Source organism: Eleginops maclovinus, chromosome 16 (assembly GCF_036324505.1).
Source record: "Eleginops maclovinus isolate JMC-PN-2008 ecotype Puerto Natales chromosome 16, JC_Emac_rtc_rv5, whole genome shotgun sequence".
Classification (NCBI taxonomy): Eukaryota; Metazoa; Chordata; class Actinopteri; order Perciformes; family Eleginopidae; genus Eleginops; species Eleginops maclovinus.
The window spans coordinates 5,513,533-5,540,806 of NC_086364.1; the positions used below are offsets into that span (position 1 = coordinate 5,513,533).

Consider the following 27,274-nt stretch of genomic DNA (forward strand, 5'->3'; position numbering starts at 1 on the left):
CAAGGTTTTATTGGTCATATGCACAGCATATACAACGTATATGCTTGGCAATGAAAATATTATATCCCATGCTCCTCCAACAACTCAACATACATGTGCAATAAGATAAATAAATAGTGCAAAAAGAGAGAAGAATATTTACAATAACAACAATAAAGATTTAAGGATGTGAAATATATACATATGACGAATACGTTGAAAGTAATTAAATACTTTACACTGTTGAATGAGGATGTATGGACAGATGCATATATTATGTATAACAGATGTATATGGCAGATATGTATAATATATAGATATGTGTACTATAAACAGATGTGTATGGCAGATGTGTATAATATATATATATATATATATATATATATATATGTGTGTGTACTATAAACAGATGTGAGTAGACATTCACAGAGCTCAGGAGTTCAGCAGTCTTATAGCCTGTGGTATAAAACTGTCCTGAGTCTGGTGGTCTTGGTCCGGATGCTGCGGTACCGTCTGCCAGACGGCAGCAGACAGAACAGATTGTTGCTGGGGTGATGGGGGTCCTTTAATATCCTACAGGCCTTCTTCCTACACCGCTGGGTGTAGAGGTCCTCCATGGATGGCAGCTCCGTCCAATAATCCAATGGTTGATGTAACACCAAGGGTGTATAATTGTTTTGTATTTCGCAACAACCTCATTAAGTCACATACAGTTAATAAATATGATAGCAATAGATGCAAGATATTACAGTAATGTCTTAGCATTACAATTATTTATTTGTTTTTAAGATTTATTTTTATTAAATATGCTACATTTTCAGTACAATCGCAATGTGTACAATTCACAAACCTTTCTATTACTGCTAAAACAACAAATCTAAAACAAAGCAAAAGTGCATAAATGTTTAAAGAGGCACACAAATGTAGTTGAGTAGGAAAAAAAAGACAATGTACATCAATTTAACTCCATTACATCTAAAAAATAGTGATTACATATTACTGACATTGAAACTCACACCAACAAATGAACACATTACAATTAAAGTAAATACATACACAACTAGAATAAGATTTCTACTAAAAGTTTAGATTTGCATACATCAACTCATTTCATCAGATATGAGGAGTCGGTTGATAACGGACGGGTGAACCGAGCATTACTCATTCTGATTGGCTGATGTTTTTGTCGATCATAATGATCTTGTTGCTGATTGGCTGCTGCACTGGGATCCTCGGAAGTGTCGTTTTTGTACTTGAGCAGAACTTCGGCATATCTAGCAGTGGTGTGGCGTTGGCTTTTAGCTGATTCACAACTTTCGGAACTTAATGGCCACTGAAAAGCTGTAATACAGGTATGTTTGACAATTTCTCCACTTAAGATGGACTTTTAATTTAAACCATAAACCATCACTTTCTTTAGTAGTTTCCTGTGTTTGCTCTCCCAAACATGGTCCGAGTTTCGATTGTCTTTTGACCAGAAGCTAGCCAACTTTCCTCCTTTCTTGTAACGTCTCACAACTCCATTAAAACTTCGCCTATCTTAACTGGTAAAAGGTGTGCTGTATATTGTAGCTTATTTGAATCCTTTAAATGAACAGTAACACACTTTTATTGTCATTTTAAGGCTGACAATGACAATTTTTATGCTAGTTTGTCTGTTATTGCCATCATGTTCTTCCACTTAAATACACCGTGACCACTATCTATTAAAGTTAACATTTCAAGAGTAAAGGAGGTGCTTAGAGATATAGCTTACGAGCCGAATTTACTTAATTACAGTCCTTATTCAGGAAGACTCACATGTGTATTATTGTGATGTGTCACAGTCTGCTGAGAGAAGCTTGCACTTTAAAATAGCAGATACTTGAACGCAGTTTGGTAGCAGTTATCTCTTCACGCGACACATTAAGATTAACAGGACTAGATCCATCGATTTGTGACCTCGTGACATTCCCAGGCAGCATTTATACACCGTGATTCAATTATGCATTTTACATGCCTAAACTTCCATAAACAGCCCCAACAGTGCAGGCTAAAGGTCTAACTTTATGAAAATAACTGCAAAATACGGAAGTGTTTGTAAGCGAGTTGAGACATGTCTGCTTCTGTTCTTGTCACGGCTCTGCTCTAATAATAACAATAATAATAGTGTGTGGGTGCACTTAAATGCCTTTCATAACTTTGCTGTTTGTCAGAGCATTTGCAGCATGCCTGAGAAGTTACATGCTGCTCCTTCAAATTCTCTAACGTTTATTTAAAGATGAGACATATCAAAATCAAATTAGGTCATAACATTATATGATGCATTCAAGTGCTTAACAGTAGTATGTCTATCAAGCTTCCTGTATGAGCACTCAAAAACAGCCAATATGCTCATGAATGTTGAGAAGGATATTATATGACAAAATGATGAACATGCACAACCCAAACGTTTTCTCAAGTCTATTTAACCCATCCTTTTTTTAATACCTTTTTTATTTTGGATTTTTAAAATCAATTTCAATATGAAATGGCTCTCCTTGCTTCACACACAACTTGTTTTAAGACATTTTTGTCGAGACAGGCCTGGGTTGTTTGGCTGCATACTTGTAATACCGTACACAGTGTGACAGACCTGTGAAAGTGAGACAGTGGGACATCATTACACACAGGTTGACCTAAATACTTAAAAAAACACTCTACTGATAACTCTCTTGCTTCATTTGTAATTAAAAAAGCATAAAGAATACAGGTTTGTTTCTTGCCAAACTCATAATTTATTATACTTCATACAGGAAAAATATTTCAGTCAGTTTGACATATGCTTGACTGAGTTCCAATAATTCACTTTGAGTCTTTAGAAGGTTTTAGAGAGAGATAGGTTTTATAAATCCACAGGATTAAAGAGATGGTCAGAGAGACAGCGTCCTTATTTAGAGGATAAAAAGAAAATCTATGTTGTGAGTGTTTGTTAATGGCTGCTGGAGTTAAAGAGGGGAGGACTAATATCTGTGTTGTTTGATGGCATGCCTGCATAACTATGGAGACCGACATTTGCATACATGGGGTCTAAATACAAAGGCCTGACAGTAGAGTTGTTTTCTTGATGTGTGTGTGTTTAAAGTATCCCGGTATTAAAGGTGACAGTTATCCCTTTATGTACATTTGCTTATCTATAGTTTAAACAAACAGATACAATTAAATGTGTGTGTGTGTGTGTGTGTGTGTGTGTGTGTGTGTGTGTGTGTGTGTGTGTGTGTGTTAAGGAAATGTACAACAATTCCAGGTTTTCCCCAATAACACTTAGGTTAATGTTTGTATTTATATATGGTTTAGGTTAATGTTTGTATGTATATATGGTTTAGGTTAACGTTTGTATGTATTTATATATGGTTTAGGTTAACGTTTGTATTTATATATGGTTTAGGTTAACGTTTGTATTTATATATGGTTTAGGTTAATGTATGTATTTATATATGGTTTAGGTTAATGTTTGTATTTATATATGGTTTAGGTTAATGTTTGTATTTATATATGGTTTAGGTTAATGTTTGTATTTATATATGGGTTTAGTTAGGCCTAATGTTTGTATGTATTTATATATGGTTTAGGTTAACGTTTGTATTTATATATGGTTTAGGTTAATGTTTGTATGTATTTATATATGTTTAGGTTAACGTTTGTATTTATATATGGTTTAGGTTAATGTTTGTATTTATATATGGTTTAGGTTAATGTTTGTATGTATTTTATATATGGTTTAGGTTAATGTTTGTATTTATATATGGTTTAGGTTAATGTTTGTATGTATTTATATATGGTTTAGGTTAATGTTTGTATTTATATGGTTTAGGTTAATGTTTGTATGTATTTATATATGGTTAGGTTAATGTTTGTATGTATTTATATATGGTTTAGGTTAACGTTTGTATTTATATATGGTTTAGGTTAATGTTTGTATGTATTTATATATGGTTTTAGGTTAACGTTTGTATTTATATATGGTTTAGGTTAACGTTTGTATTTATATATGGTTTAGGTTAACGTTTGTATTTATATGGTTTAGGTTAACGTTTGTATTTATATGGTTTAGGTTAATGTTTTTTTGAAAAATGTGAAAATCCACATCATTTTTTCTACCATTGTTATTATGTTATCATATCTTTGTATAAAAGGCATGAAAAGTCAGATTAGAAAATAATAAACAACCCCCAAAAAGCTTAAAGAAAAGTAATTTACTTAATTTTGATGCTTTCCACTTTGCTATTTTTTTTTGCTTCACAAAAATCAGGGTTGTTGCATCGTAGGTTCCCAAATACAAGGATTTTGCTTTGGTGTGAAATAGCGCATACTGTACACAAAACTTAAGATGTAAAATAGGAGCAAATATTGAAATATTTATAAAAAAAAGACTTAAAACTATCTTAAAAGATGTTTATAAGAAATGTCAATGTACAAGAAAGGAAATACAATAATTACTTAAACATTACATTAAATTCAAAGCTGTGCCATTTAAAGTACTAGTACCGTGCATAAACGTGCTTATATTTTTGTTCTATCTTTTTCATTTCTGTTGTCATTATCATTTTTCCCCATATGGATGTCTGTGTATTAATGATCATATCTGTATATTTAATTATCTGTACACATGTCGGAGAGGAATCCCTCCCTAGTTGCTCTCCCTGACATTTCTTCAATTTCTTTCCCATTTGTGATATTTGGCTTTATGAATAACATTTGATTGATTTTACATAATTTGGCTTGCTTTGGTGCTGCACCTCAGTTCTTTTATGGTGGGGAAACAACCTGAAATCACAGGTAATGTTTCTCATAAAACATACAGAGTTTTAAAATCTAAAGTGTATTCGTATTTATCCTAAAGATAATTACGTTTTTTATAGTCCTATTGTTAAGGTTGACCAATTATGGATTTCATTTTGAGACAGTATATTCACCGCAGGGTAATGTAAGATGCCCTCCTGGGTCACATGATGATACTGTGTGCAGCCGTCAGGCCCGGCAGCTACTTCCTCTTATGCTGCTGTAAAGGAAGCGCGGCCGACCGCAGCCGGGGGCCGGGTTGTGTCATTACTTTCAGCTTAGAGGAGGGTTTATCGAAAAAAGAAAGTTACTTTTAGGCCCTAAACATCTGCAGAAAAGAGCACTTATTCCTACCATCAAGCATCATCGTGTATTATATTCACAGCACTTTCACATGTGAGTGTAGGTTAGCAAGTGTATCGAGTTTCCTTCTTAAGCATAAATAAAAACAGGAATGGAGCATGTTACAAATATAATTGATAATTTAACAAAGCACGAAAAGCTTCCTGTACTATAGGGATAAGTGCTATTCAATGTGATAATGTATCATTAGTTAATCTTCTGGATTCATATACGGTGATACAGAAAAAGGTCATATAAATTGAAAATGAAAAACCCTTACAAAGTCAAATTTGACAGACAGTGACATTTCTTTATGGTTTTGTTCTTATATCACACTTTACATGACGACTCAGTCCATATAAACAAACTCAAATACTCCCGCATTAGCCGGACGCCATCATTGTCTCAGTCTGATAACTCTGTGATTGTGTGCAGGTAAATGAACTTTTTTTCCTCCTTAATTTCACCTGAAACTGACAAAGAAATGTGTGGACTGCTGAGGAAATACAACTGCTTCAGTACTCTAAAGTGTTGAACCTTAACTGATTCTTAACAATACATATTTAGAAGAAACTAGTGCGAAATACAAAATGTATGTGTTTCTGCGAGATGTGTTGACGCTGTTGTAAACCTTTCCTAATCTGTTGAAGGCGGTATTGTGTATGTGCATGACATTAGCGTTGATATTACAGCTGTTTTTTGAAACTCTGCATGTTGACGTTACTTTGTTCTGTGCTATCAGTTTCCATAAATACAAAGACCGGCTTTCACTTTAACACGCAGCCAAAATAATCAAATGCAGAATTATTTCAGCGATATCTGTTAGTGGATGTAAAGGTCACAGGAAGTAGCTAAACAAACCGCTGAGCCTATGTAGTGTTTTATTTTAGTTTTGTGGTTATCCAAATTGTATTAAAATGTCAGTATCAATCTTGTCCCACGCTGCAGAGTCCTGAAGTCTTTGTAGAAGTGCTACTAACTGCTGGTAGCGGCAGGAAGTGGTTTACTTGTTGCATCACGTCCTCTGCCAGTTGAATGCTCTGCATGCGGTGTTGTACCTTGTCATTTTTGTGGTGGAGGATGCAGGTTGTTATACATTTGAGTCCATACACGAGTCAGACTGCTTCACCTGTACTCTTTGTTATTTTCCGCCTTATACTGAATTGTAAATATGCTAATTTTTAGTTTCATATTTGTATTTAGGGTCTCTACTGTGACTTGTCTTCATGCTTTAACGTTCAAAACGCTCTTTATTTTTCTCATACTGCCTGTGCTGCAGCACCTCTTTTCACCCTCTGTCTGAAACCAGAGCCCAGTCTGCTCTGATTGGTTAGCTGGATGTCTCTCTTGTGATTGGTCAGCTGCTTATAGATGTCCCGCCCCTTAGCCTTACACACAGGTGTGGTTCTATGGGGGGCCAACAGGGGCCAGTTTCCCTGTAACACTGACCTGAGAAGCTCCCTCTGGATGGGTCTATGTAACGTGTCTGGTTACAGGTTATTCTGCATGTTTGGTTGTGTTTTGTAAATAATATTTTCTGTTGTGTGCATCAGGAGGCGGGAGGATGTCAGTGGAGGTGGACCTGTTGCTGCAGGAGGCCAAAGAAAGCATTGAGGCGGCCCAAAACTACCGCAGTGAACTCCAGCAGCGCCTCAATGGGCTCAACCAGGCCCGCAAACAGGTAGCACTGCCCACTCACACCTCTGCACACACCAAGGTTTAATCAAAATACTTTATCCATAATCTTATTTCAAATGTTTCTTTATTTAGGGTCGTGTGTAAGTTACATTGTTTAAACGGGACATCGATTCTCATGATTGTGTGGTCCCTTTTAAGAGTGGATCTAATTTGTTCCAACTTTAGAAGTGCATCGTGTTACCTATCCATCGTGTGAAGCTAGGTTGGGGCCGCTGTATCCAGCAGATCATTTTAAGGCTATGATTTCTCAAAACTTGCCTTGTAATGTGACATAATTCTGACATTTATACCAGCAAATATGGCACACAGAGGGTTGGGAGAGCACACTTTTTAAGAATATCCAAAAATGATTGTTTTTGGCCGACCAGAAATATTCCATCTCGTGAAATATAACGCCTTTTGAAATAGTTTATTAAGCTTAAGAAGTATGAGAAATAACTACCATCTGGTTTCTAAAGCTGCGTGGAGGAAAAAGTACATTATGTTTCTTGAAATTGCATGAGTAGAAGAATAAACTTGCATAAAATGGAAATACTTTAGTAGGACTAACTCAAAAGATTCCTAACGTACAGTACTGGAGTGAATAAAGGATTTCAGATTTTGATTCTGATGTACTTCACCGCTCTCGAGGTAATAAGAAGTGTGTTGGCCCCTGACCCCACTCACTCTCAGGAGAACATTCTCTCTCTCTCGGCTATCTCTTCCTTCCCGCTGTCTAGATTTACACCTCCAGCTGCTCGCTGTAAACAATGCTGCTATTTCCTGTTGCTATGGACATCTTAGAGGAGAGGGAGCAGGCCAGATTCTGACACAAAACACAGTGCAACGACTCTTTATAAAAGAAATCACACACACTGGGAACATAGTCTGAGTTGAAACTATTTAGTTTAGAGTGATTTGGAGGAAATTACCTCTCAGTGTTGTTACATATTTATTAAGTTTAATTAAGGGTGAACTAAACATTATTTATTACAATACAAGGTGTTTAACAAAACAATATAGTGAAAATATACCTAATATATTCTTGCGCTAGCATATTTGAACTTAATTTAAAAATGCTTTAACTTAACGGTGTTCTATAAGGGGAGTTTCCGTTGTGGTTTTAATTCACTGGAACTTGTAAGGAAAGCTTTTCCATGCCTCAATGTAATATAACATAATAAAAAACTACATAGATGCACTTGAGGAGTAAAGAAATCTTAATGAACTGTTTCTTAATACCTTAAGGTTGTTGTAAAACCACATTTAAATAAAGGCTTTTATATTATAATAACTGACGTATGAGGCTTCTGATGCTCTCACACAAATTATTCAGTTTTTAGTGTTAGGAATATTGATATATTTAGGCACATTTTGTATCACAAGACAGATATCTGGATGCTAAGTGTAAAGCTACGTTCAGTCAGCCTAGCATTGAGGCTGGTAACTGCATGGGCTTAAACGACTATCCACTAATTTCAGCAATTTAATAGGGGGCAGGAGCCCAGTCTGACCAGATACAGAGTGGACTGGTAGCTGGAGAGGTGCCGGTTATGCGTGTAACTGTAAAATAATATCAGAGTGAATAACTGAATTTCCCCTTGAGGATTAATAAAGGTGATCTTAATCTTTAAAGCTCACAAATGAACATGTCGCATTTATTTAACCTGACAAATATGGAAGTTATTAAGAATGCTGTTTTTACACCAGAGTCTATTGATTTAATTCTATAGTGTATGATTTTTACCTTTTTATGAAGTTCTAAAAGGTGCACTACTTCTTAAACAGCAGAATAAATATGGCTTAAATGAATATAATTTCATAATAAACCTAGTAGTCTTACAATATGCAGCCAATGGCATTTGGATATTATCATTTCCCTGTGCAAAGTACTCAAGTTACTTATAAAGTATCATAATTCATATTTCAGTGGGTGTGTGTCCTCCTCCACCCAATCCCAGCTGCTCCATGATACTTTATCTCAGGGTTGGTTTTTTCCCCCTTCTTCCCACAGCAGGGTTGGATCATCAGCATATTAAAGGAATCCAGGAAATGTCACACACACACACACACACACACACACACACACACACACACACACACACACACACACACACACACAGACACACACACACACACACACACACAGACACACACAATGAGAATAAGGGAGGAGATACCAGAATGTGTGTTTGAAAACCCAGACAATACTATCCCTGCAGCATCTCGTCCTTGTAAAAGGAGTCGTCCAAACATCAGCCTGACCGTCTCGTCCCATGTTTGACAAACGGTTTCATGATGTCAGCTCATATTTTTAGCTTGAATATTATTTTTGGAACCCACAAATATTGAGCATCGGGGCGCCTGTGCCTCACTGATAGTCGGCAGGAAGTGGTGACTTGTCTCCAATGGAAAGGTCCCTGTGTCTGCACAACACACACACACACACACACACACACACACACACACACACACAGCTCATTATTCTGGCTAAAATCCCAATCGTGTGTGTGCGTGTTCTCATCTTCATACTGTCCCTGCTTCATCCCAGTGTCATCAGCTTCTGTCGTGTGTGTGTGTGTGTGTGTGTGTGTGTGTGTGTGTGTGTGTGTGTGTGTGTGTGTGTGTGTGTGTGTGTGTGTGTGTGTGTGTGTGTGTGTGTGTGTGTGTGTGTGTGTGTGTGTGTGTGTGTGTGTGTGTGTGTGTGTGTGTGTGTGTGTGTGTGTGTGTGTGTGTGTGTGTAAAGAGGAACTAAAACACAACCTCTACCGCTGATCCGATCAGCTTCCTGACAGGCTGCTCTTCAGTGAGGGTAGTTTGTGCTTACACACTGTGTCGTGTGAAGTTGGATTATTTAGTAAATGCTTATCATTTTTAATAGAAGCGGACTTTAGCTGAGTAAATGTGTTCCAAAGACTTTGACATGATCAGATCTAAAGCGGCCCTATTATGCCTTGGGGGGGGCTCCCCCACACTCCCATCCCCCGTCTGAAACGCCTCCATTGGACTCCTTTGTTTACTTCCATAACATAGTGACATAATTATGTAACATTTGCGACTCTATTGGCTAGCGCTCCAACACTTTGTACGTGATAGTCAAGGGGCAGGACATCTCTAAGCATTTGACCAACCACAACAGAGCCCGCCAGCTAACCAATCAGAGCAGACTGGGCTCTGGTTTCAGACAGAGGGTGAAAAGAGGTGCTGCAGCACAGGCAGTAAGAGAAAAATAAAGAGCTTTTTGAACGTTAAAGCATGGAGACATGTCCCAGGAGAGAAACAAACAAATATTAACCTTAACATTAGCATAATATTTTGTCTTTAAATGTGTGTTTTACTGGATTTGATCTGCAGTTTTACCAGAATATAAATGTGAAGCAGAATTATGACTACTAGCTCATAAACTTTTTCATATTTTACTACGTGGTGGTAAATGAGCCTACCTACTAAGCTAAACATCCTAAACCATGGTATATAATAGTATACTATAGCGAACAATCTTTCAAAAGAGTCAGTGAGACCATTGACCTTCATCTGTCTGTCCTCGTCCCTTCAGGTTCGAGGCAGCTCGGGTCAGGCCCGCGAGGCGCTGCGCCGGCACTTCACGGAACTGCAGGCGGCGGCGAGTCGGCTGCTGGCGGAGCGACTGGCCACCCTGCTGGCCGAGGTAGATACCATCGAGGCGGACAGCGTCAACCCTCTGGATGACTGCCAGAGCCTCATCGAGCACGGGGTGGGCCAGGCTGACGAGCTGCTGAGAGAAGGTGGGCCTCTGAAATAAAGCGTTGACGTTACTCTGCTGTTTGACCGTCAACACACACAGCTATTTAATATAAGGAACAACATTCATTATTAAGTACTATAATTATTTTTCTTTTAGTGTATAATTATATTTTTTCAGTGGGAGTTTGGATACTCTGCATTGTCTTTCAACAAGTTTAATTTTCTCCAATAAAGATCAAATATAATATACAAACAATAATAGATAAATAAAATGAAATGAACCGTGTATGATCAGCCTTCATGGAGACCCTCGATTAAACTGTTAGATTTCAGCAGATAGTGTTGAATGTGTAAAGACAGCCTCACTCTCTGCAGGGGAGGCCGCTCTGCGCTGTGGGCTCGGGGAGAAGGAAGACAAACTGGGCAGCTTCACCAAGAAGGCCATGCACATCCATCTGGACAGGTAGGACACGGACACATTAACCCAAAAGGAATCACCTGCTTTATGTAATGCTTTTTTTCATTTGTATAGCGCTTGGAAAGATACACACAGGTACTTTACATGGTAAAAACAGCAACAGAATCAAAATATGAGTAATAGTATAAAGATATAAAATACATAATATTAGTATAACAAATATTTCATTACATTATTTACAACATTTAAGAAAGGGGATTCCTAAATGACACCTTTCCCTGCTGTCAGATGAACACATCTTAATATTCTATGATATTTTCAGCACTTTATGGTGTTTATATTGGTGTGTGTGTGTGTGTGTGTGTGTGTGTGTGTGTGTGTGTGTGTGTGTGTGTGTGTGTGTGTGTGTGTGTGTGTGTGTGTGTGTGTGTGTGTGTGTGTGTGTGTGTGTGTGTGTGTGTGTGTGTGTGTGTGTGTGTGTGTGTGTGTGTGTGTGTGTGTGTGTGTGTGTGTGTGTGTGTGTGTGTGTGTGTGTGTGTGTGTGTGTGTGTGTGTGTGTGTGTGTGTGTGTGTGTCCGTCCAGCCTCCCGGAAGTCCCAGCGTTGGTGGACGTGCCGTGTGTTTCGGCCCAGCTGGACGACTCCCTCCTGGGGCTGCTGAGGGACCGCGTGTCCCGCCTCGGCTCCGTCTCCTCACACCCCCCCGTCCAGATAGACGAGCTGCAGGAGAGGCCGGGTAGCGTGCTGGCCCGCTGGTGTAAGGTCAGCAAGATACACATTAAAGGAAACTAAATGTGATTCTTTCCTAAAAACATATCTCTGCCTCTGTATGCCAAGGTTTTGTTATAGGAGGGGTAATAATAAATAAACATGTTTATAAGGGCCGACAGATAAACATGTTTATTTTTATGAATTAAATATATACGAGCTGCTGGAAAATGACTGAAAAAAACAAATGTCTTATTTAATTATTTTAATGCCCCCTTCAAATAAACAAATATATATATATATAAATAGATATTGTTATGCATTCATTTATATTAACTATTCCCAAACCATATAATACTTGTTTCAGCGTGGCAGCCCTTATATCTTTTCCTTTGTGCTCTGTGATATTTACTGATATATATGGATATTCTTTATATTTTCAGGATTATTTTTGATGTTTTACTTAACATAAATCTATAATATTTATGGTAGCTTCTGGTAACGTTGGTAAGGTATGGTAACGTTTGTTGTGCCTTCATTTATTCATTTTGATATTTCAGGTGGATGAGGACTTTGCGGCAGCAGATTATCGGCTGCAGTACCGGCGCTCCGGCAGCGGGGGGGGTCAGTTCGAGGACGCGTACATTGGTCGGGATTGCGAGTTCCTGGTTCTGCACCTCGACCCCCACATCGACTACCAGTTCAGGGTCTGCGCCCGTGGGGAGGGGCGCACTGAGTGGAGCCCCTGGAGCATCCCACAGACGGGCTACACCACACTCACACCGCACGGTGGGTACAGCTCCATATACAACTTTGATACAATACCATTTTAATATCTATATAGTTAAGACCATCTGACACAGTGTGTGTTCCTCCTCACAGAGTGGTGTCCGGGCACCGACGGCTACATCCTGAGCAGCAGGAGGAACATCGCCCTGCGCAGCGACTCCTCTCAAGCACGCTGCCCCGTCCTCTACTCCAACGCACCCACCTACTTCTGCGGCCAGACGCTCACCTTCAAGTAAGAACACAAAACCAAACACACACAGATAATTAAGAAACATTTATAGATTTAATTTTGTAACCTTTTAGCTTTATGGGAAATGTAAGGTAATGAATCTAGTGTGTGTGTGTGTGTGTGTGTGTGTGTGTGTGTGTGTGTGTGTGTGTAGGATATCTGCAGCAGGTCAGATGGATCGGGGGGACAGTTTGGGGGTGTGTGTGGACAGCGGGAAGGGGGCAAAGTCGCTGCAGAGAGACCAGGCCGTCTGCATCTCCACCAACGGTACGCTCACATGCACACGGCTCATTACATGTTCTTGTGTGTCTTGTAAACTTTTCTTCTTCAGAAATAAATGATTGTTGTGGCTCAAACGTCAAAGATGATGGACAATAGTTTTCCCTAATGTTCACATTTAAAAAAAATCAATATGATCTGCTCTGAAATTTTTGTTTAACAGACAAAAAAACCCAATAAACTGCACTCCTGTTCTGTCTGTTCTGTCCTGTGTAGCATGGTGGATGTTGATGTTAAACAGAATTTAACTTTCATTGTAAGTGTTAGTTTAGCATGATGAGACAAACCACTCTGACGTGCTGCAGCGGAGAAACATTATTTTTAATTTTCAGGCTTTTCAAAATAAAACCCGCATTGGCATTATTCAGTGTTGATTAGCGCTCTGTATAAGGACACTCACCTTATCCTGCTTCTCTCAGGCGCTGTGTTCGTGAACGGTAAAGAGATGACCAACCAGCTGCCGGCCGTCACCGTGGGCTCCACTCTGACCTTCGACATGGAGGTAGTCAACCTGTTCCCCGTCAGCAACAACAACCTGAGCGAGGGCGGGAACTTCAAGCTGCGCGTCACCATCGGCTCTGGGAATAGGGAGGTGGTGTTCGACTGGCTGGTGGACCAGGCGGTGGACTGCCTCTTCTTCGGCTGCTCCTTCGTGCACTCCGGCTGGAAAGTGCTCGTGTTCTAACTGATCCTTAGAGACCCACACCAACGTATTTTCTATGTTTTTTATCTTTAGGAGGAGATAGCAGGTCATCGGTGTATGCCACATAGAAGCGGAGTGCATCAGGGGAACAATGGGATTCATTTGAGGTGCAGCTCAAGTTTTCTAGTCATAAGTCTTTAGTAAACATTGTTTTAGTTGCCTTTTTCAAGTCAAAAGTCCAGTGTGTCCTGGTTTAGAGCATTATAAAGGAAGTATATGATGACCATCACTATTCTCTATCATGTTGCAGCAGTTGGTGTTGATACCATTTGCTGCACTGATTTGGTGCCATAATAAACTTTAAACCATTGAAAATTCTAAACAAATCCTTTGGACACAAGCACCTCGAGCAACACGATAGTAAAACTCGTGCTGTAATTTCATATCAAAAGCTTTTGAAACTTCCTGCAAGAGTTGCATTTTTCCCAAGCACTTCTGATCTTCAAGCTGCTCAGAAACCCCCGCCTCGATACAGGAGAAGCCATGCGTCCTCTGAACGCCCTCCATATTATGCTTTGGGGGTTTCCCTTTCCTGTAGTGTGTCATATAGGTTTCCGTGCATGTAAATGGTCTGCAATGCCCCCCCCCCCCCCCCCCCCACCGAAACGCCTCCATTGGACTCCTTTGTTTACTCCCTTAACAGTGACGTCACTATGTACAACCACCTAGACATCTCTAGGCTGTTGACCAATAATAACAGCCAGCCAGCTAACCAATCAGAGCAGACTGAGCTCTGGTTTCAGACAGAGGTTGAAAAATAAAGAGCTTTTTGAACATTAAAGCATGGAGACATGTCACAGTAGAGGCAGAAAATAGAAATATGATCCTGAAAATAAGCAGAATAGAGCCCCTTATAAAAAAAGCTAACTCCCAGATAGTTTTTTCACAAATTAAGACAATATTTGTAGATCATTCGTCACGGTTCCCTCTGTAACCTCGCCATATTGTATTATTCTCACATTACCTGAGATAAGAGGCATCCATCAACAGCTCCTATTTAACCTATGAACAGGAGTTTTCCTTTTCCCTGTAATTCGTGTTTACTTGTGTTTATGTAAACATAAAGACTTTGCGAGCGTTGCTGCCTCTCCGGGAGGAAATGTGATCTGAGACTCTTTGTCAAAGCTCCTCTTCGGGGAGCCATTCTGGAGAAAAAGATATTCGTGTTTTGGTCACACTGCATGATCATGCCTTTACCCGTCTTTGTTTGGGAGCAACAGAAAAGGACACCTTACATTCTGCTGGACTTTCTGTTTTGTGCCCCTTCACTGTGAAAATCACCTCGTCTTGTATTTTTTATTTGTTTTCAAAATGTTCTTTGCAAGTTCAAAACGACAGTTCACCACAAATCCTAAAAAGTATTGTATGTCTGTGTTATTTGGAGTATTTGCCTTAATTTCTCATAAGTTTGTTTAACATCAAATAAAACACACAACTCTAAGGAAGCCAGAGAGACACTTAAAGGTCCAATGTGCAGGATTAAGAATCTATAGAGCTTCTCTTTTAGCTCCAGGCTGTAGAAACAAACTTTTAGCTGTTACTGAGTTATTTTGCATTGACAATCCTTAACAGTATTTACAAAAGCTGCCGTTGTAGCGTCAGAATATGATTTAACGGTTGAATAATCTGTGAGCAATTGATGAATCCTGTCTGACTCTGTGTGACTGTGTGGCCTCTGTTGATAGGAGAGTAATCTGAGGTCTGTACCGTGTTGAATTGATGAATCTACAAGTTAGAAATTGGTTGAAGTCTAATCAAACTTCTTAAATGTTTTCTTTTGTCCATCCTGCAGTAATAAACCTTCAAATATTTAATATGAAACAGAGCTTTTCTAACAATTTTAATGTCTTAATTTCATAACCGTTTTTTATTCCTGGTAACGGTAGCATCTGGAACACAACACTTAAGAAAAGTTGTGTATTCTTCCTTCTGCAAATTTAAACAAGAAAAAACATACTAGTGGATGTTTGTCCTCCACAGCTTTCATAGATGTGTATTTGTTCAGGCTGATATTTAAGCTCTTTGTTTTATCTTTTATCCTTGGATGGTACAGATTTCCTGAAACCAGTGAACAGAAAATGTAGTTCTGAAGGAGCGTAAACTGAGGACTTTCATCTACAGTGGAAACAGCGACACCTGCTGTCAACCCTCTGTATTGCATTTGTTTCACTGATGTCATTTTTTTGTTAAATAAAAAGGTCAGATTATGTAAACCAATCCCTTTCTGCAGTGGTGACATAATTGATGGGATGCAGAGTCTAAAATGACTGGATGAAATGAAGCACATGGGTGATATTGTACAAAATTGTTCTTTTAATAGAAAACCATCGGACTCAACATTAAAAGTTCACAACGTCAAGCTGGTTTTACATAAATGTAGAAGAAAAGTCTTGTTTTTCTTGACATGGCTCCTCATCGTGTGCAAAATGCTGCTGGTCTCATGTGAATAAAAGAAAAAGTGGGCTCTATCTAAAATCAAAAGTGCTCTGCACGTCACTCGGAACTGTCACATGTGATCCAAACGGCAAACTAGATCCTGCTGAATCCCTCCCCATCAGACGTCTAAAGCTTTTAAAAAGTCGTAACATGAGACGGTACAAATCCCATCATGCCTCAAATTATAATCTGCATCAACGCCAGCCAGTCCATAAACTGTTCAATGTGAAGCAGGAAACTGAAACGATCATCTGGACATTGTGCTTCGTCTGCTCCTGTTTCGAGGCAGTGAGATCGGGTCAGAGGTTAAAAGAGAGAACTATTGTTTTATTTTGACAAAAAAAAGCATGAGTAACAGCAGCGGAGCAACCTGCAGAAGATTCATCCCCCTTTGGTGTGTGAACTAAAAGAAAGTATAACAAATAACTCCCACGTTGCTTTCCAAAACAATTAGCTAAATGTTTCCCGGAGTCTTATGTACATAACGGCAGGAGGGAAACAGCTGATGAGACAACAAATAAAATCAGGTTGATGGCCTCCCCTTCCCCCTCGGAAGCTGGCCTGCAACTCTATTTTATACGCAAGTGAAATGCAGAAGAGCATATTCCAGAGTCGTGTGTGTTAGCAAAAGTCCCTAAAAGGTTCAAGATGATTTGAAGCTAAAGCGACTGGATCAAGCACCTGGATTCATGTATTAAAAAAAACCCTGAAAAAGATGATCCTGTTACCTATTTGGGACGACTAATCCTGATTTGTTTGAACCAAAATTAGGCAGAAAAAAATCCCATAAATGTCTCTTTCCAGCGGTGGAGGAACTGTGTGTGTGTAGCAACAATGCATCTTGTTGTTAGTGAGTGGAGGCCGCTGTGAAAAAGCAGACGGGATGCTTCCAGCGAGAGTTTCTGAGGAATAAAAGAGGATGTAGCACCTGCATCTGATGACTCCGAGATTCAATTTGATATAAACTTCTCAATTTCTAAAAGTTTTAAAATAATAAACATCTGACGCTTCATGATGTAAGAAGATGTCTGATGTAGCCTGCTTTTGAAAACATGATTCCCTGTAGTAACCTGTGTGTTTGTCTCACGCTGTCTCTAAAGGTTCTTCCTGTTGGGGGTGTCTGATTTGAATTCAGTTTAAAGCCGAACCAGAGCCGGAGAGTTCCTTCTCGCTGGCCGCTCTGTCTGTCCCGTCTCTACCTTTCTCCTCCTGCCTCCCATTCTCCAGGCAGCCTTTGCTAGTCCCCTCATTGCAGGGCGTGTAGTCGATCGTATCGAGCTCGGGATCTGGATCCAGCTCTGGCTGAGACTCCACGGCCGTCTCCCAGTCCTCCTCCTCTTCCTCCTCCTCCTCCTTGTCTGTTTGAGGAGCGCGCTGGCTCTGCAGGAGGCGCAGGCGGGCCATGGCCTGGTCGATGGTCTGCGTGGTGACCAGGTTGAAGTCGTGCATGCTGATCATGTGCAGCAGGAAGTTGCGACAGAGGTTGTTTTTGACAATGTGGGCGCCGTGGTGATCGGCAAACACCAGACACGACTCGTTCATCTGGTTGTCTGCGATGAAGCTGGAGGAGGACAGAGAGGATGGTGAGTTTTTTAGATGTGTAGCCGTGCAGCTTTTCTTTTAAATGTCTATTCATTGACATTAAAGCTGGTCTTTTTTTGCAGAGTTGCAGATAAAGATCAGGCTTCATACACACCCGTGTTTCATGACGTGGAGGTTCCACAGCTTCATGATCTCCTTCTCTCCCTCGTTGACGTCGGTGAACTCTTCCATTTGCTGCAGAGGGAGCAGTCAGACTTTAGATCAGATTTTACACATGGCCCAGGTTTTTAAATAAACTCGAGCATCAGAAATGCAGCTACAGAACAAGGAACTACCGATCAAACCTCTGGAGGCAAAAAAAAACCCATCCTACAACTGCCATGAGGTGGAGTTTAGCTAGTAAGAAGACTTCATGTGTATCGTCAGCATGCTCCTGTATTTCTTTGTTCAGCAGGGAGCTAACCTTCACAGTCTTCTCTCGGAGCCAGTCAGGGTCCTTCTCGTCCTCGCTGTCCACCTCCATCTCCTGAGGCCGCAGCGGCACGCAGCTGTCGCTGTGGAAGTACAGCCGGTTGTGGCCACTGATGACGGGCGGCTCCTGATCTCCATCCTCCGGCTCCAGGAACTCCGACAGACTTGCCTTCGTCCTCTTGGGTCTGGAAAGAGAAATATAGTTTGGAAATATTTAAAGAGGACATTTCATTCTAATTTTCAGGTTCATAATTGTACTTTTTGCTTCTGGGACATGTCTCCATGCTTTAATATTCAGAAAGCTCTTTATTTGTCTCATACTGCCTGTGCTGCAGCACCTCTTTTCACCCTCTGTCTGAAACCAGAGCCCAGTCTGCTCTGGTTAGCTGGCCGGGTATGTTGTGATGCTTAGAGATGTCCCGCCCCTTAGCCTATTAGGTACAATATGTTAGAGCACTAGCCAATAGAAGCGTGTAAAAGAGTGTTACGTAGTGATGTCACTATATTACACAGAATAAAGGAGTCCAATGTTAGCGGGGGCAGTGTGTTGGACACTACAGGAAAGGAAAAAATCCAAAAGCACAAAAAAGCCTCACAATATCTAAACAGCGTATGGGAAAGATGCTGGTTGCAAAAAGATAACACTTTGATGTATTCTGAAAGCGATGCTGAAACATATGTAACTTATACGCTCGCAGGCATCCAAACCTAGTAGTTTATAGAGATTTGATTGCAGAAATGTTCCGTCGTATCCCTTCAAGAGTGAAAGCGGAGTAATACCTGCAGACGACCACGTGAGTGACGGCCGTCCTCTTCACCGGGCCGTTCCTGCTGAAGGCGAAGCCCGGCTGACTGTGGATGTCCTGAGGGTTTCCTGCGTACGAGCCGTCGTAACACTCGTTGATGGAGACCTCCACCTTCGCTCCTTTGGGATGGGGCTGCCGGAGATCAGGAGGGAGACGTGTGAACAAAAACATCTGACTGACAGCATCAACATCTGGAAGACTCCGAGTTCTAGAAACATCTTTTGAATCCACTTCTTTCAGTCTTTTAGGTTTAAATAGTTTGAGGAAAGCCAAACATTTCCATTTAGTCCCAATAATGCACCCGTAATCAAATCACTTTTTTTGTATCCCTTTGTTTGAACCTATTCTTTAATGGAAGGATATTTTGTTGCACAGTGTGTCTCACCACGTAGTTGAAGTTGAAGCGGGAGTGGGACAGTTTGAGGTGTTTGATCAGGCTGTACAGCTTCCTGCAGTTCAGGGTGCACCAGGGACAGTGCAGGTCGTCTCTGGCCTCCGTCTGCTGCCGCGTGTTGTGGTTGTACTGGAACTAGACACAAAAGCACAGGCGTGAGCGTGTCAGCGACGCTACAACTCATTTTGGGACCGTCATATGGTTTTGTTTCCTAAATATTCCAACACCGTTTCAACGCAACATTCAAAAACTGCGGAAATATGTCACTTATATCGAAATGCCGTGACAGAGACCTAGGGAAAGACCTGGCATCGTCTCACAAAGGTCATTGGCTCGCGGCTTCAAAAGTGTCAGGACAGAGGATCATTTCCAGACCGATTCGTGGTTGATCGTGATGATAAACGTTTAAAAAGGAGACGCAGACTCTCGCAGGTGAATCCGGATCAGACTGACCTGGTAGAAGATGCGCAGCTTCTGGCGGGGCTCAGCTGAGATCAGTTCTCTTCTGGTTTGGACGTCAGCATTAATGGATTCTTTAACAGCTGCAGCAGGGAGGGGGAACACCATGAGTCACTTTTAATGGCGCGATAATAATAAACAGCTGCACCACTGACAGATCTCAGCATGTAAAGTCTAAATCCCTGCCGCTCACCCAGAGTCTGTGTGGCCCTCAGGGAGCTGGGTCGGGGCTCCTGGTTGGTCTCAGAGTTGCGGGTGGCCAGAGGTTTGGCCACGGGGGCCGTGGAGCGGTCGGAGGCGTCGCTGGTCCAGCGCAGAGTGAACTGCAGGGTGGGGCCCTGAGAGAAACTCTCAAAGGGAGGCATACGCTACGAGAAGGAAGGCAGATCACTCATTTATTTAAATGACCACAAACACAAATAGTAGGGCTGACACTATGCTTTAATTATTGGTGTAGTATCATATGGAGAAAAGTGCGCAAATCTACGTTTAAATTGAGTGAATCCAGATGTTAATTAAGCATAGTTTTGTTGCACAATTAAAGTGTGCTCAAAGGTTATGCCTCTAAATAAAAAACAAAACATGGCTCTTTCTCCCGGGCTCCTACAACTTAGGACAAGTCACCATTTAAAAAAGTTTTATAAAGGCCAACTTTATTTAAGAATACAATCTCAACACCTTTATAAGTCCACCTAGATTATAAAACGCTGCCACTTATTCGTCTTTATGGTTTTTTTTTAGGCCTTTGGAGTTTATGCTATGTGTCATTTAAATAACATGTTGAACTTAAAGGTTAAGAAGCACTTTGTAACACACACACACACACACACACACACCTTCCCGTCCAGGATGGTCTCCCAGGTGGCCCTCTTCTTATTGACGGGACACTCCTCCATCTCTTGCATAGACACCTCATACTCCCCGTCCAACAGCTGCAGACGTCTGCACACAAACAGCATTTACACACGTGTTGATACACACGAGACGAGAGGAGAGTGTGTTCTTGTGTCAGGAGGTTTGTTTTTCTCACCTGTTCTTATCAAAGACCGTCATCTGAGCCACAAATGTGGTTTCTCCCTCCTCCCTGAGAGAGGAGCTCCTCCTTTTCCTGTTTGACATTTCCTCTGCAAAATCTGAGACACATGTTGAACAAATTAAATAAAAAGCCTGACAAACCTCATTGCTGATTTCTCACCTTCAAAAGAAAATCATTTGGTTTATCACAAGTTATCAGGTGTATCAGTTATAATCACACCTTACTCACCAAGTCATTACTGATTTAAATTACAGTAATATCAGTTAATCTTCCCAAATATGGTGCTATTCTGTGGAGTATTGCAAGTTAAGTTTTGTGATACTGTATCGCATTCCTATCATTTCACATGCCAACAATGTGTATTTCAGAAAATGCATGAGATTCATTTTTAACAGCAATAACTGGTTTTACATTCACTCACTATGATTAATCACACACTTACACATTGGGTTTTAGAATCTGTACAGCTACAGGAACCACTATTTCCAGATCTTCAATGTTCACCAATAGAAACATCCAAAGACGCTGAACAGTGAAAAAAGTGTACTGGTATTCAGGGTTTAGTCTGAACCGGGTAACGGGCGCTGCACCCTCTTACTGTCGCCGTGCGCCCTTATACCTAAATGCTGATTTTCCCCGTAAAATTTCAAAAGTAATGCCAGGAAACAGTATTTAATAATACAATATAATTACTCCAAATGTATTTGTTGTTTGAGGTGCAATATATGATGCAGCTTTCAGACATGAAGAAACTATTAGCATTTTTTGACCAGAAGTGACACAAGCCCCATCATACTATATTTTTGTGACCCTGGTATGGATGTTGTATCTATTGAACACAATTTGGAAGACAATTACATTTTTTTGTAAATTGATCTCAAATTTCAAAAATCTGTAAGATTAACAAATCTGAATATTTCTGCCCCCCGGTAACCCAGAGTTAAGTTGGTCTTTAAAATGTGTCAGATGTTTGGATATTCACTTCTTCCCTTTGACCTTTGTTTTCTCTTCCAGAAAAGTGTGTGTCCCCTAGATGTTTGTACAAAATCTGCGAAAATGAGCAACTCTTTCCCGGACTACTGGCCTGGTGAGTACGATGTGGTTATAACTGACAGAGAAGAAGACCCATGTTGAAATAAACCATCTTGTTCTGTGCTCACCTCTAGTGTGGTGGTGCTCTCCGTTGACCAGGCCATTGATCTGGGTCCGGGGGGATCCGGGCCTCGATACTCTGAACAGCAGCGAGTAGGACTTGACCATGTGAGAGTTGCTGGGTTCAAACTCGCTGCTTGGAACCAGCAGGGAGGGGAAGGAGCCGGGCTTGGGGGAAGATCCGGCGCTGGTGTCTGGATTCAGAGGAACCTGCTTCTTCCCCGTGGGGACCTGCTTCACCGGACAGCTCACATCCTGGACAGGAGAAGACATGTCAAATGTGTTTCAGAGACAAAGCAGGATATTCCCCAGAGGGAGTGTGTAATGTTAACACACACCTTCCTCTTCTTGTGACAGACTTTGACCAGCAGCACCTCCAGAGAGACGGAGTTCTGCTCATTCTCACTGTCCTGAGATGACTTCCCTGAGGAGAAACCGGGACACAAAGACTTCCTGTCAGCCCCCCTGAATCAGTGCAGACGCTACATCTACAAAAACAGGATGGATGATGGGAAGGGAAGACTTACCAGCTTTGTGGAAGAAGCCAGTAAAGGTGAGCTGCAGATTAGAGGCCAGGCTGTGGGGGAACAAAGGATTATTTTTTGGAACGTTTTTTAGTAATTCTTAGCTACAGGTATTCAGTGAAACTAAAAGCAACGATTCATTTAATCATTGAGAAAAGAGTGGACAAAACCTCTGCTGAGGGTCTACCTGTGAGTCTCCTGTTCGCCTCTCATCTTTTCCACTTTGAACAACAGATTGTCAACCTTGGAGCTTTTCCTGTTCATGCAGACAGACAACAGGGGTTAGCAACAACACCATCCAACTCTCACCCACAGGCGGAACAACACACCACTACACCCAGGAGGAAGATTCATCAGAGACAGATTCCTTTCTTGTATATATTCCACTGAATAACATCACCTGCTATAACAGTTATAAAATAATATGAATTGATCCGTTATTAAAGTTGAGTTGGTCCTTGTCGTGATGCTACACTAATGTACATACTTCACCTTACACACTATGCTTTAAAGGGGTTTTCCGTTTCCTGTCATGAGGTTTTTGTGCATGTAAATGGTCTGCAAAGACTACAATCCCTGTGTTCCCTCCAGAAGGAGTTTCTCTCCCACACTCTCCCCCCTGCCTCCATTGGACTCATGTGTTTACTTCTGTAACACAGTGGAATCATTATGTAACACTCATGCTTCTATTGACCAATCAACAACAGAGCCGGCCAGCTAACCAATCAGAGCAGACTGGGCTCTGGTTTCAGACAGAGGGTGTGCTGCAGCACAGGCAGTATGAGAACAATAAAGAGCTTTTTGAAAATTAAAGCATGGAGACATGTCCCAGTAGAGACACTAAATACGTGAACCAGAACATGAGCGCAAAAGGACCCTTTAAATCCTTTGGGTAACATATGTTTAATCGACATCAGCTGATTGTAAACAGCAGCAGGCAGTGGAGATGGTTAACGTGTTTTCTCTCCACAGGTTTCAAGTGTTGGCATCACAACAAGCCCTGTGAGTTCTGCCTTTATTAGTTGGTATGTTTTAGATGCTTTTTGTATAAGTGTCTAAGCGCCATTTGCTTAAAACAAAGCTTGCCCGCCTGGCTCCAATCACAACGGGATTTTGGAGCGTACCCATTAGCACACACACACACAGGAGCTCACATAATTTCCCACTTCCGTCCAACTTCCACCTGAGCGGCAGGCTAATGAGCCGGAGTAACTGGAAACACCTGTGAGGCTCTGCAGGGTCTTGCATAACACCAGAAGCCCTTCTTAATCAAAATGAATGACTCAACTTTAACTCCAGCAACCCACTACATCGACTCAATATAAGCAACACTATTCTGTAACATGAACGCGATTATTCCAGTCACTTCCAGGAAAGAAATATGACTATTGCTAATGGACTTGAAGTCAGCTGTTAGCCTTTTATTTTAATTGACTTGTACATAAAACATCCAGATCAATTAAGACTATGGATCAGTTTTAAAAAGCACTTTTAAAAAAGGGAATCAAAAAGGCAGTTTTAGTCAGAGTCTTAAAAACAGACCGAAAACCTGTTGAAGCAGTGCAACATTTAGGCAGTTCAGTTCAGAGAAGTGTAAAGCAAAGAATTCTAACAGCTTTAAATCTGATTATTGAAATCCAGCTCTTCTTAATTGGATGCCTTCGGTTGTGCTCTCATGTGCCTGAAGCATGCAGCGGAAAGTGAAACTGAGCGAGCTGCAGCAGACGAACACGTCGCATTGTTCACTGAGTACACTTCAATTCAGGAAAAACAAACGTTTTTCAAACGGCTTCCATTTTTAGTCCACTACCAACTCCCAAAAGGCACTAACAAGAAGTTAGTGTGACTCAGAAGACAACTCTGATAGTCGTGTGTTTAAATAAGTGCAACACACACATCCTAGTAAGGATAGTAACGGAGAAAGGCTGAACGTGTTTCAGACATAGATGACAAAATGTCACATAATGTAATTCATAAAATTGGAACAGGTTCGAATAGATCTTAACATTTCAAAAGCTAAAAATACTTAATTATTAATAAAGGAGAAAGGGATTTGTTAATGAAAACCTTAAAAGGCTTTAATCCCATGGAAAGTCTTGCATATCCATAAATGATCCAGGTTTTAGAGCTGCGCACAGGATATACTTCAACTACATTGATAATTAATTAATTGTTTGAGTGATTTTTCGATACAAAAGGTCAGAAACGCTTTCCACATTTACCATGAAGAATTCCTGCTTTACTCTGTCTAAACTGAGATACTTTTTTCACCCTTTTCTAACATTTAAAGACTAACTGATTCATCTAGAAAATAACAAGCAATATAAATCGCAAATCAATAAGCTTTCATTGCAGCTCTTTAAAATGCATTTTTGTTTTGAGCAACACATGCTGGGTAACCACTGTCACTGATACACGCAGCACAGCAGGGTGTCATTGACAGTCTTTGGTTACTAATGTCGAACTTTTAGCTGAAAAATTCCCCCAAAAATGCAATTAATACATAATTCAAATCAATCCAAACAGCTGTACAGGAACATTGCAAAAAAGCCTGCTTCAAACTGAGACCAATACTGATTTAAAATGTCTAGACAGATAGTTTGGTAGCTAATGAAAAACAGATTATCACCCAATATTCCACTGGTGATACATGAATAGCAGCTAAAAATGGCTAGTTTTCACAACTTTTTTCTATAAAACTATGCGACCCAAGCTTTGCAACAGAGAATACAATACAAAAAAACTGTAGTCTTTTTACATAGAATTCAAATGAAAACACAGACAAGGCTGTATTTTAACTCAACAAGCAACCACATGAGTGTCAGATGGATCTTTCTGTGTGCAGCGTCTGTATGCAAAGCAGCCCAACTGAAAACCTCTCAGCTTTAAACCCCCTCCTACTGCACCAGACATGTCGGTTAACTTTCCCTTAAGATAACATTTGACCTGCTTTTCAAGAGACACATTTCAGGTTTGACATAAAACTATAAAGAGCAAAATGAGACAGAAGCCACGCCCCAAGAAGTAACCACATAATCTGTTGAGCCTGATCATTTTCTATGAATACTCTTCTTTGGAAAACTTGATTTAATGCATTAGAAATACTGGATTTTTACCTTTTAACATTATTCCTTGAGTTTCTGTGGGACATGTAGGTGAGGGTCCTGTGCAAAAATATCGGCTGAAATGTAGCAGAGTGAGATAAAGCACATTAATTGTTACAGAAGGTACAGAAACGTTTCCTCTTGTCTCAAAAAGGTCAAGTTCATCATGTGACTTGGTCGAGGAAAGGCAACACTCACAGCAATCAAGTTCCTGGTGCGAAGGAACCTGTAGATTTGGGTTGGTTCTGCAAATAAATGATGACATCATCAGCACATTATTTTTGTTCAGCCTTCTAAGAAATATTTTTAAATCTTAAACATGTGTGGAGCTCGGGACATTAGGTGTCAAGTTGAACTTTGTGAATCAACTCAATCATCCAAGTCATGTATCAAGTAGATTTCACGTCTTGAAGATGATCTGAAGGTTTTTCTTTTTGGCTTTTTTTTTTTTTAATGGAAAAATAAGATAAGATATAATTTGTGGTCATGTTACTTAATTTACATTTCTTAGTATTTCTAAAAACTAGAAGTTATTAAAATAATGCAACCTTAACATCCATAGACACAAAGTAATATCAACATATAAAAGTAGACACTGACAGGAAACATTGCACTACACAGTAAGTACTTTGAATTACATTTAGATGATAATACTTAAATTGTTTTAATTTGAATGCATGTATTTTACTTTTAGTGGAGTATTTTCAAAGCATGGTAATGGTTGCCATGATTTAAGTAAATTATCTGAATACTTCTTCCAATTCTGGTAAATTAATGTAAGGTGAAAAAACGACAAAGCTTAAATCCCGATGATAGTTTTAAGTATGTAGAACAATGATCTGCTCCTTTAACAATGCAGCATTTACACGGTTTCCTGTAAAGCTTCCTCTGGTCTTACATTAAACTCCATTGATATCTTTAAAAGAGGAGCAACTCACTCTCGAAGGCCTGCAGGAACAACTCGTGGTCGGCTTGAATGTGTTGCATGCTGGGCTTCTTTGCTACAGCCAGGGAGGAGGAGGAGGACTGGTGGCAGGAACCGTTGGCTTTTCCTCCAGAACCAAAGCCCACGGGGTGACTTCCACCTGAGGAGCTCTGCTTCTGAGGAGCCATTGCCAAACGAAAAGTAACTGTCCCAACAGATGTGAACTGTGTTAAAAAAAGAAACTCGGGTCCTCTTCCTTTGTCAAAACAAAAGAGCAGCGTTTGCGATAAAACAGCCGCTTAGGCGAAACACTTCATTTTAAAAAGCCGATAATAAAAGTGCATGTATTTTGTGTTTGACAGCAACAGAGAAATGCTGTCTTTTAGGTTCAGGATAAATAGTTAAGTGTTCCGAGAACAGGCTTGAAATGCGCCAAACAAGAAATCCAGCCTCTGGCAAGCTAACCGGCTAACTTCCTTAGCCAATTAGCATCGACTCCGGGCTAACTGGTTAGCATTGTCCGGCACAGTGATTTCATAAAACCACAATTCGGAATCTGCTGCCAAAGGACAACTGGCTAAACATAAAAAAGGCACACGTTTTCAGAGGTTTCGATGCCATAACTTAAACCAACTTCGCATCAAACCTCGCCGAGCGCCGGTTGGCAAGTTCGGTTAGCGGTAAATGGAAAGCAACAAAAAAAATATAAAGGGTTATCCCATCAGGATTTTCAGAATAAACTTTCTTTAGAGTATAATATTACAAAACAGACTTTTAAC

The 27,274-nt window shown here is 40.4% G+C and overlaps 2 protein-coding genes across 2 annotated transcripts; one reads left to right on the plus strand and one right to left on the minus strand.

Annotated features, from left to right (window-relative positions):
- Window positions 1-1,216: 1,216 nt before the first annotated feature.
- On the plus strand, window positions 1,217-15,863 carry crlf3 (cytokine receptor-like factor 3). Its single transcript, XM_063903309.1, has 9 exons — window positions 1,217-1,331; window positions 6,675-6,802; window positions 10,355-10,562; window positions 10,897-10,984; window positions 11,523-11,700; window positions 12,207-12,435; window positions 12,529-12,667; window positions 12,819-12,931; window positions 13,363-15,863. Exons 2-9 carry the CDS (start codon window positions 6,686-6,688, stop codon window positions 13,626-13,628), a joined length of 1,338 nt encoding a protein of 445 aa, XP_063759379.1. The 5' UTR covers window positions 1,217-1,331; window positions 6,675-6,685; the 3' UTR covers window positions 13,629-15,863.
- Window positions 15,864-15,936: 73 nt separating this feature from the next.
- LOC134877708 (polycomb protein suz12-like) lies at window positions 15,937-27,191 on the minus strand. Its single transcript, XM_063903308.1, has 16 exons — window positions 26,509-27,191; window positions 25,769-25,815; window positions 25,583-25,647; window positions 22,654-22,722; window positions 22,470-22,519; window positions 22,281-22,366; window positions 21,951-22,197; window positions 20,785-20,887; window positions 20,591-20,696; window positions 19,948-20,122; window positions 19,749-19,837; window positions 19,287-19,430; window positions 18,876-19,033; window positions 18,088-18,280; window positions 17,779-17,858; window positions 15,937-17,643 (listed from the first exon to the last, which is right to left on the minus strand). Exons 1-16 carry the CDS (start codon window positions 26,681-26,683, stop codon window positions 17,214-17,216), a joined length of 2,217 nt encoding a protein of 738 aa, XP_063759378.1. The 5' UTR covers window positions 26,684-27,191; the 3' UTR covers window positions 15,937-17,213.
- Between the last annotated feature and the right edge of the window lie 83 nt (window positions 27,192-27,274).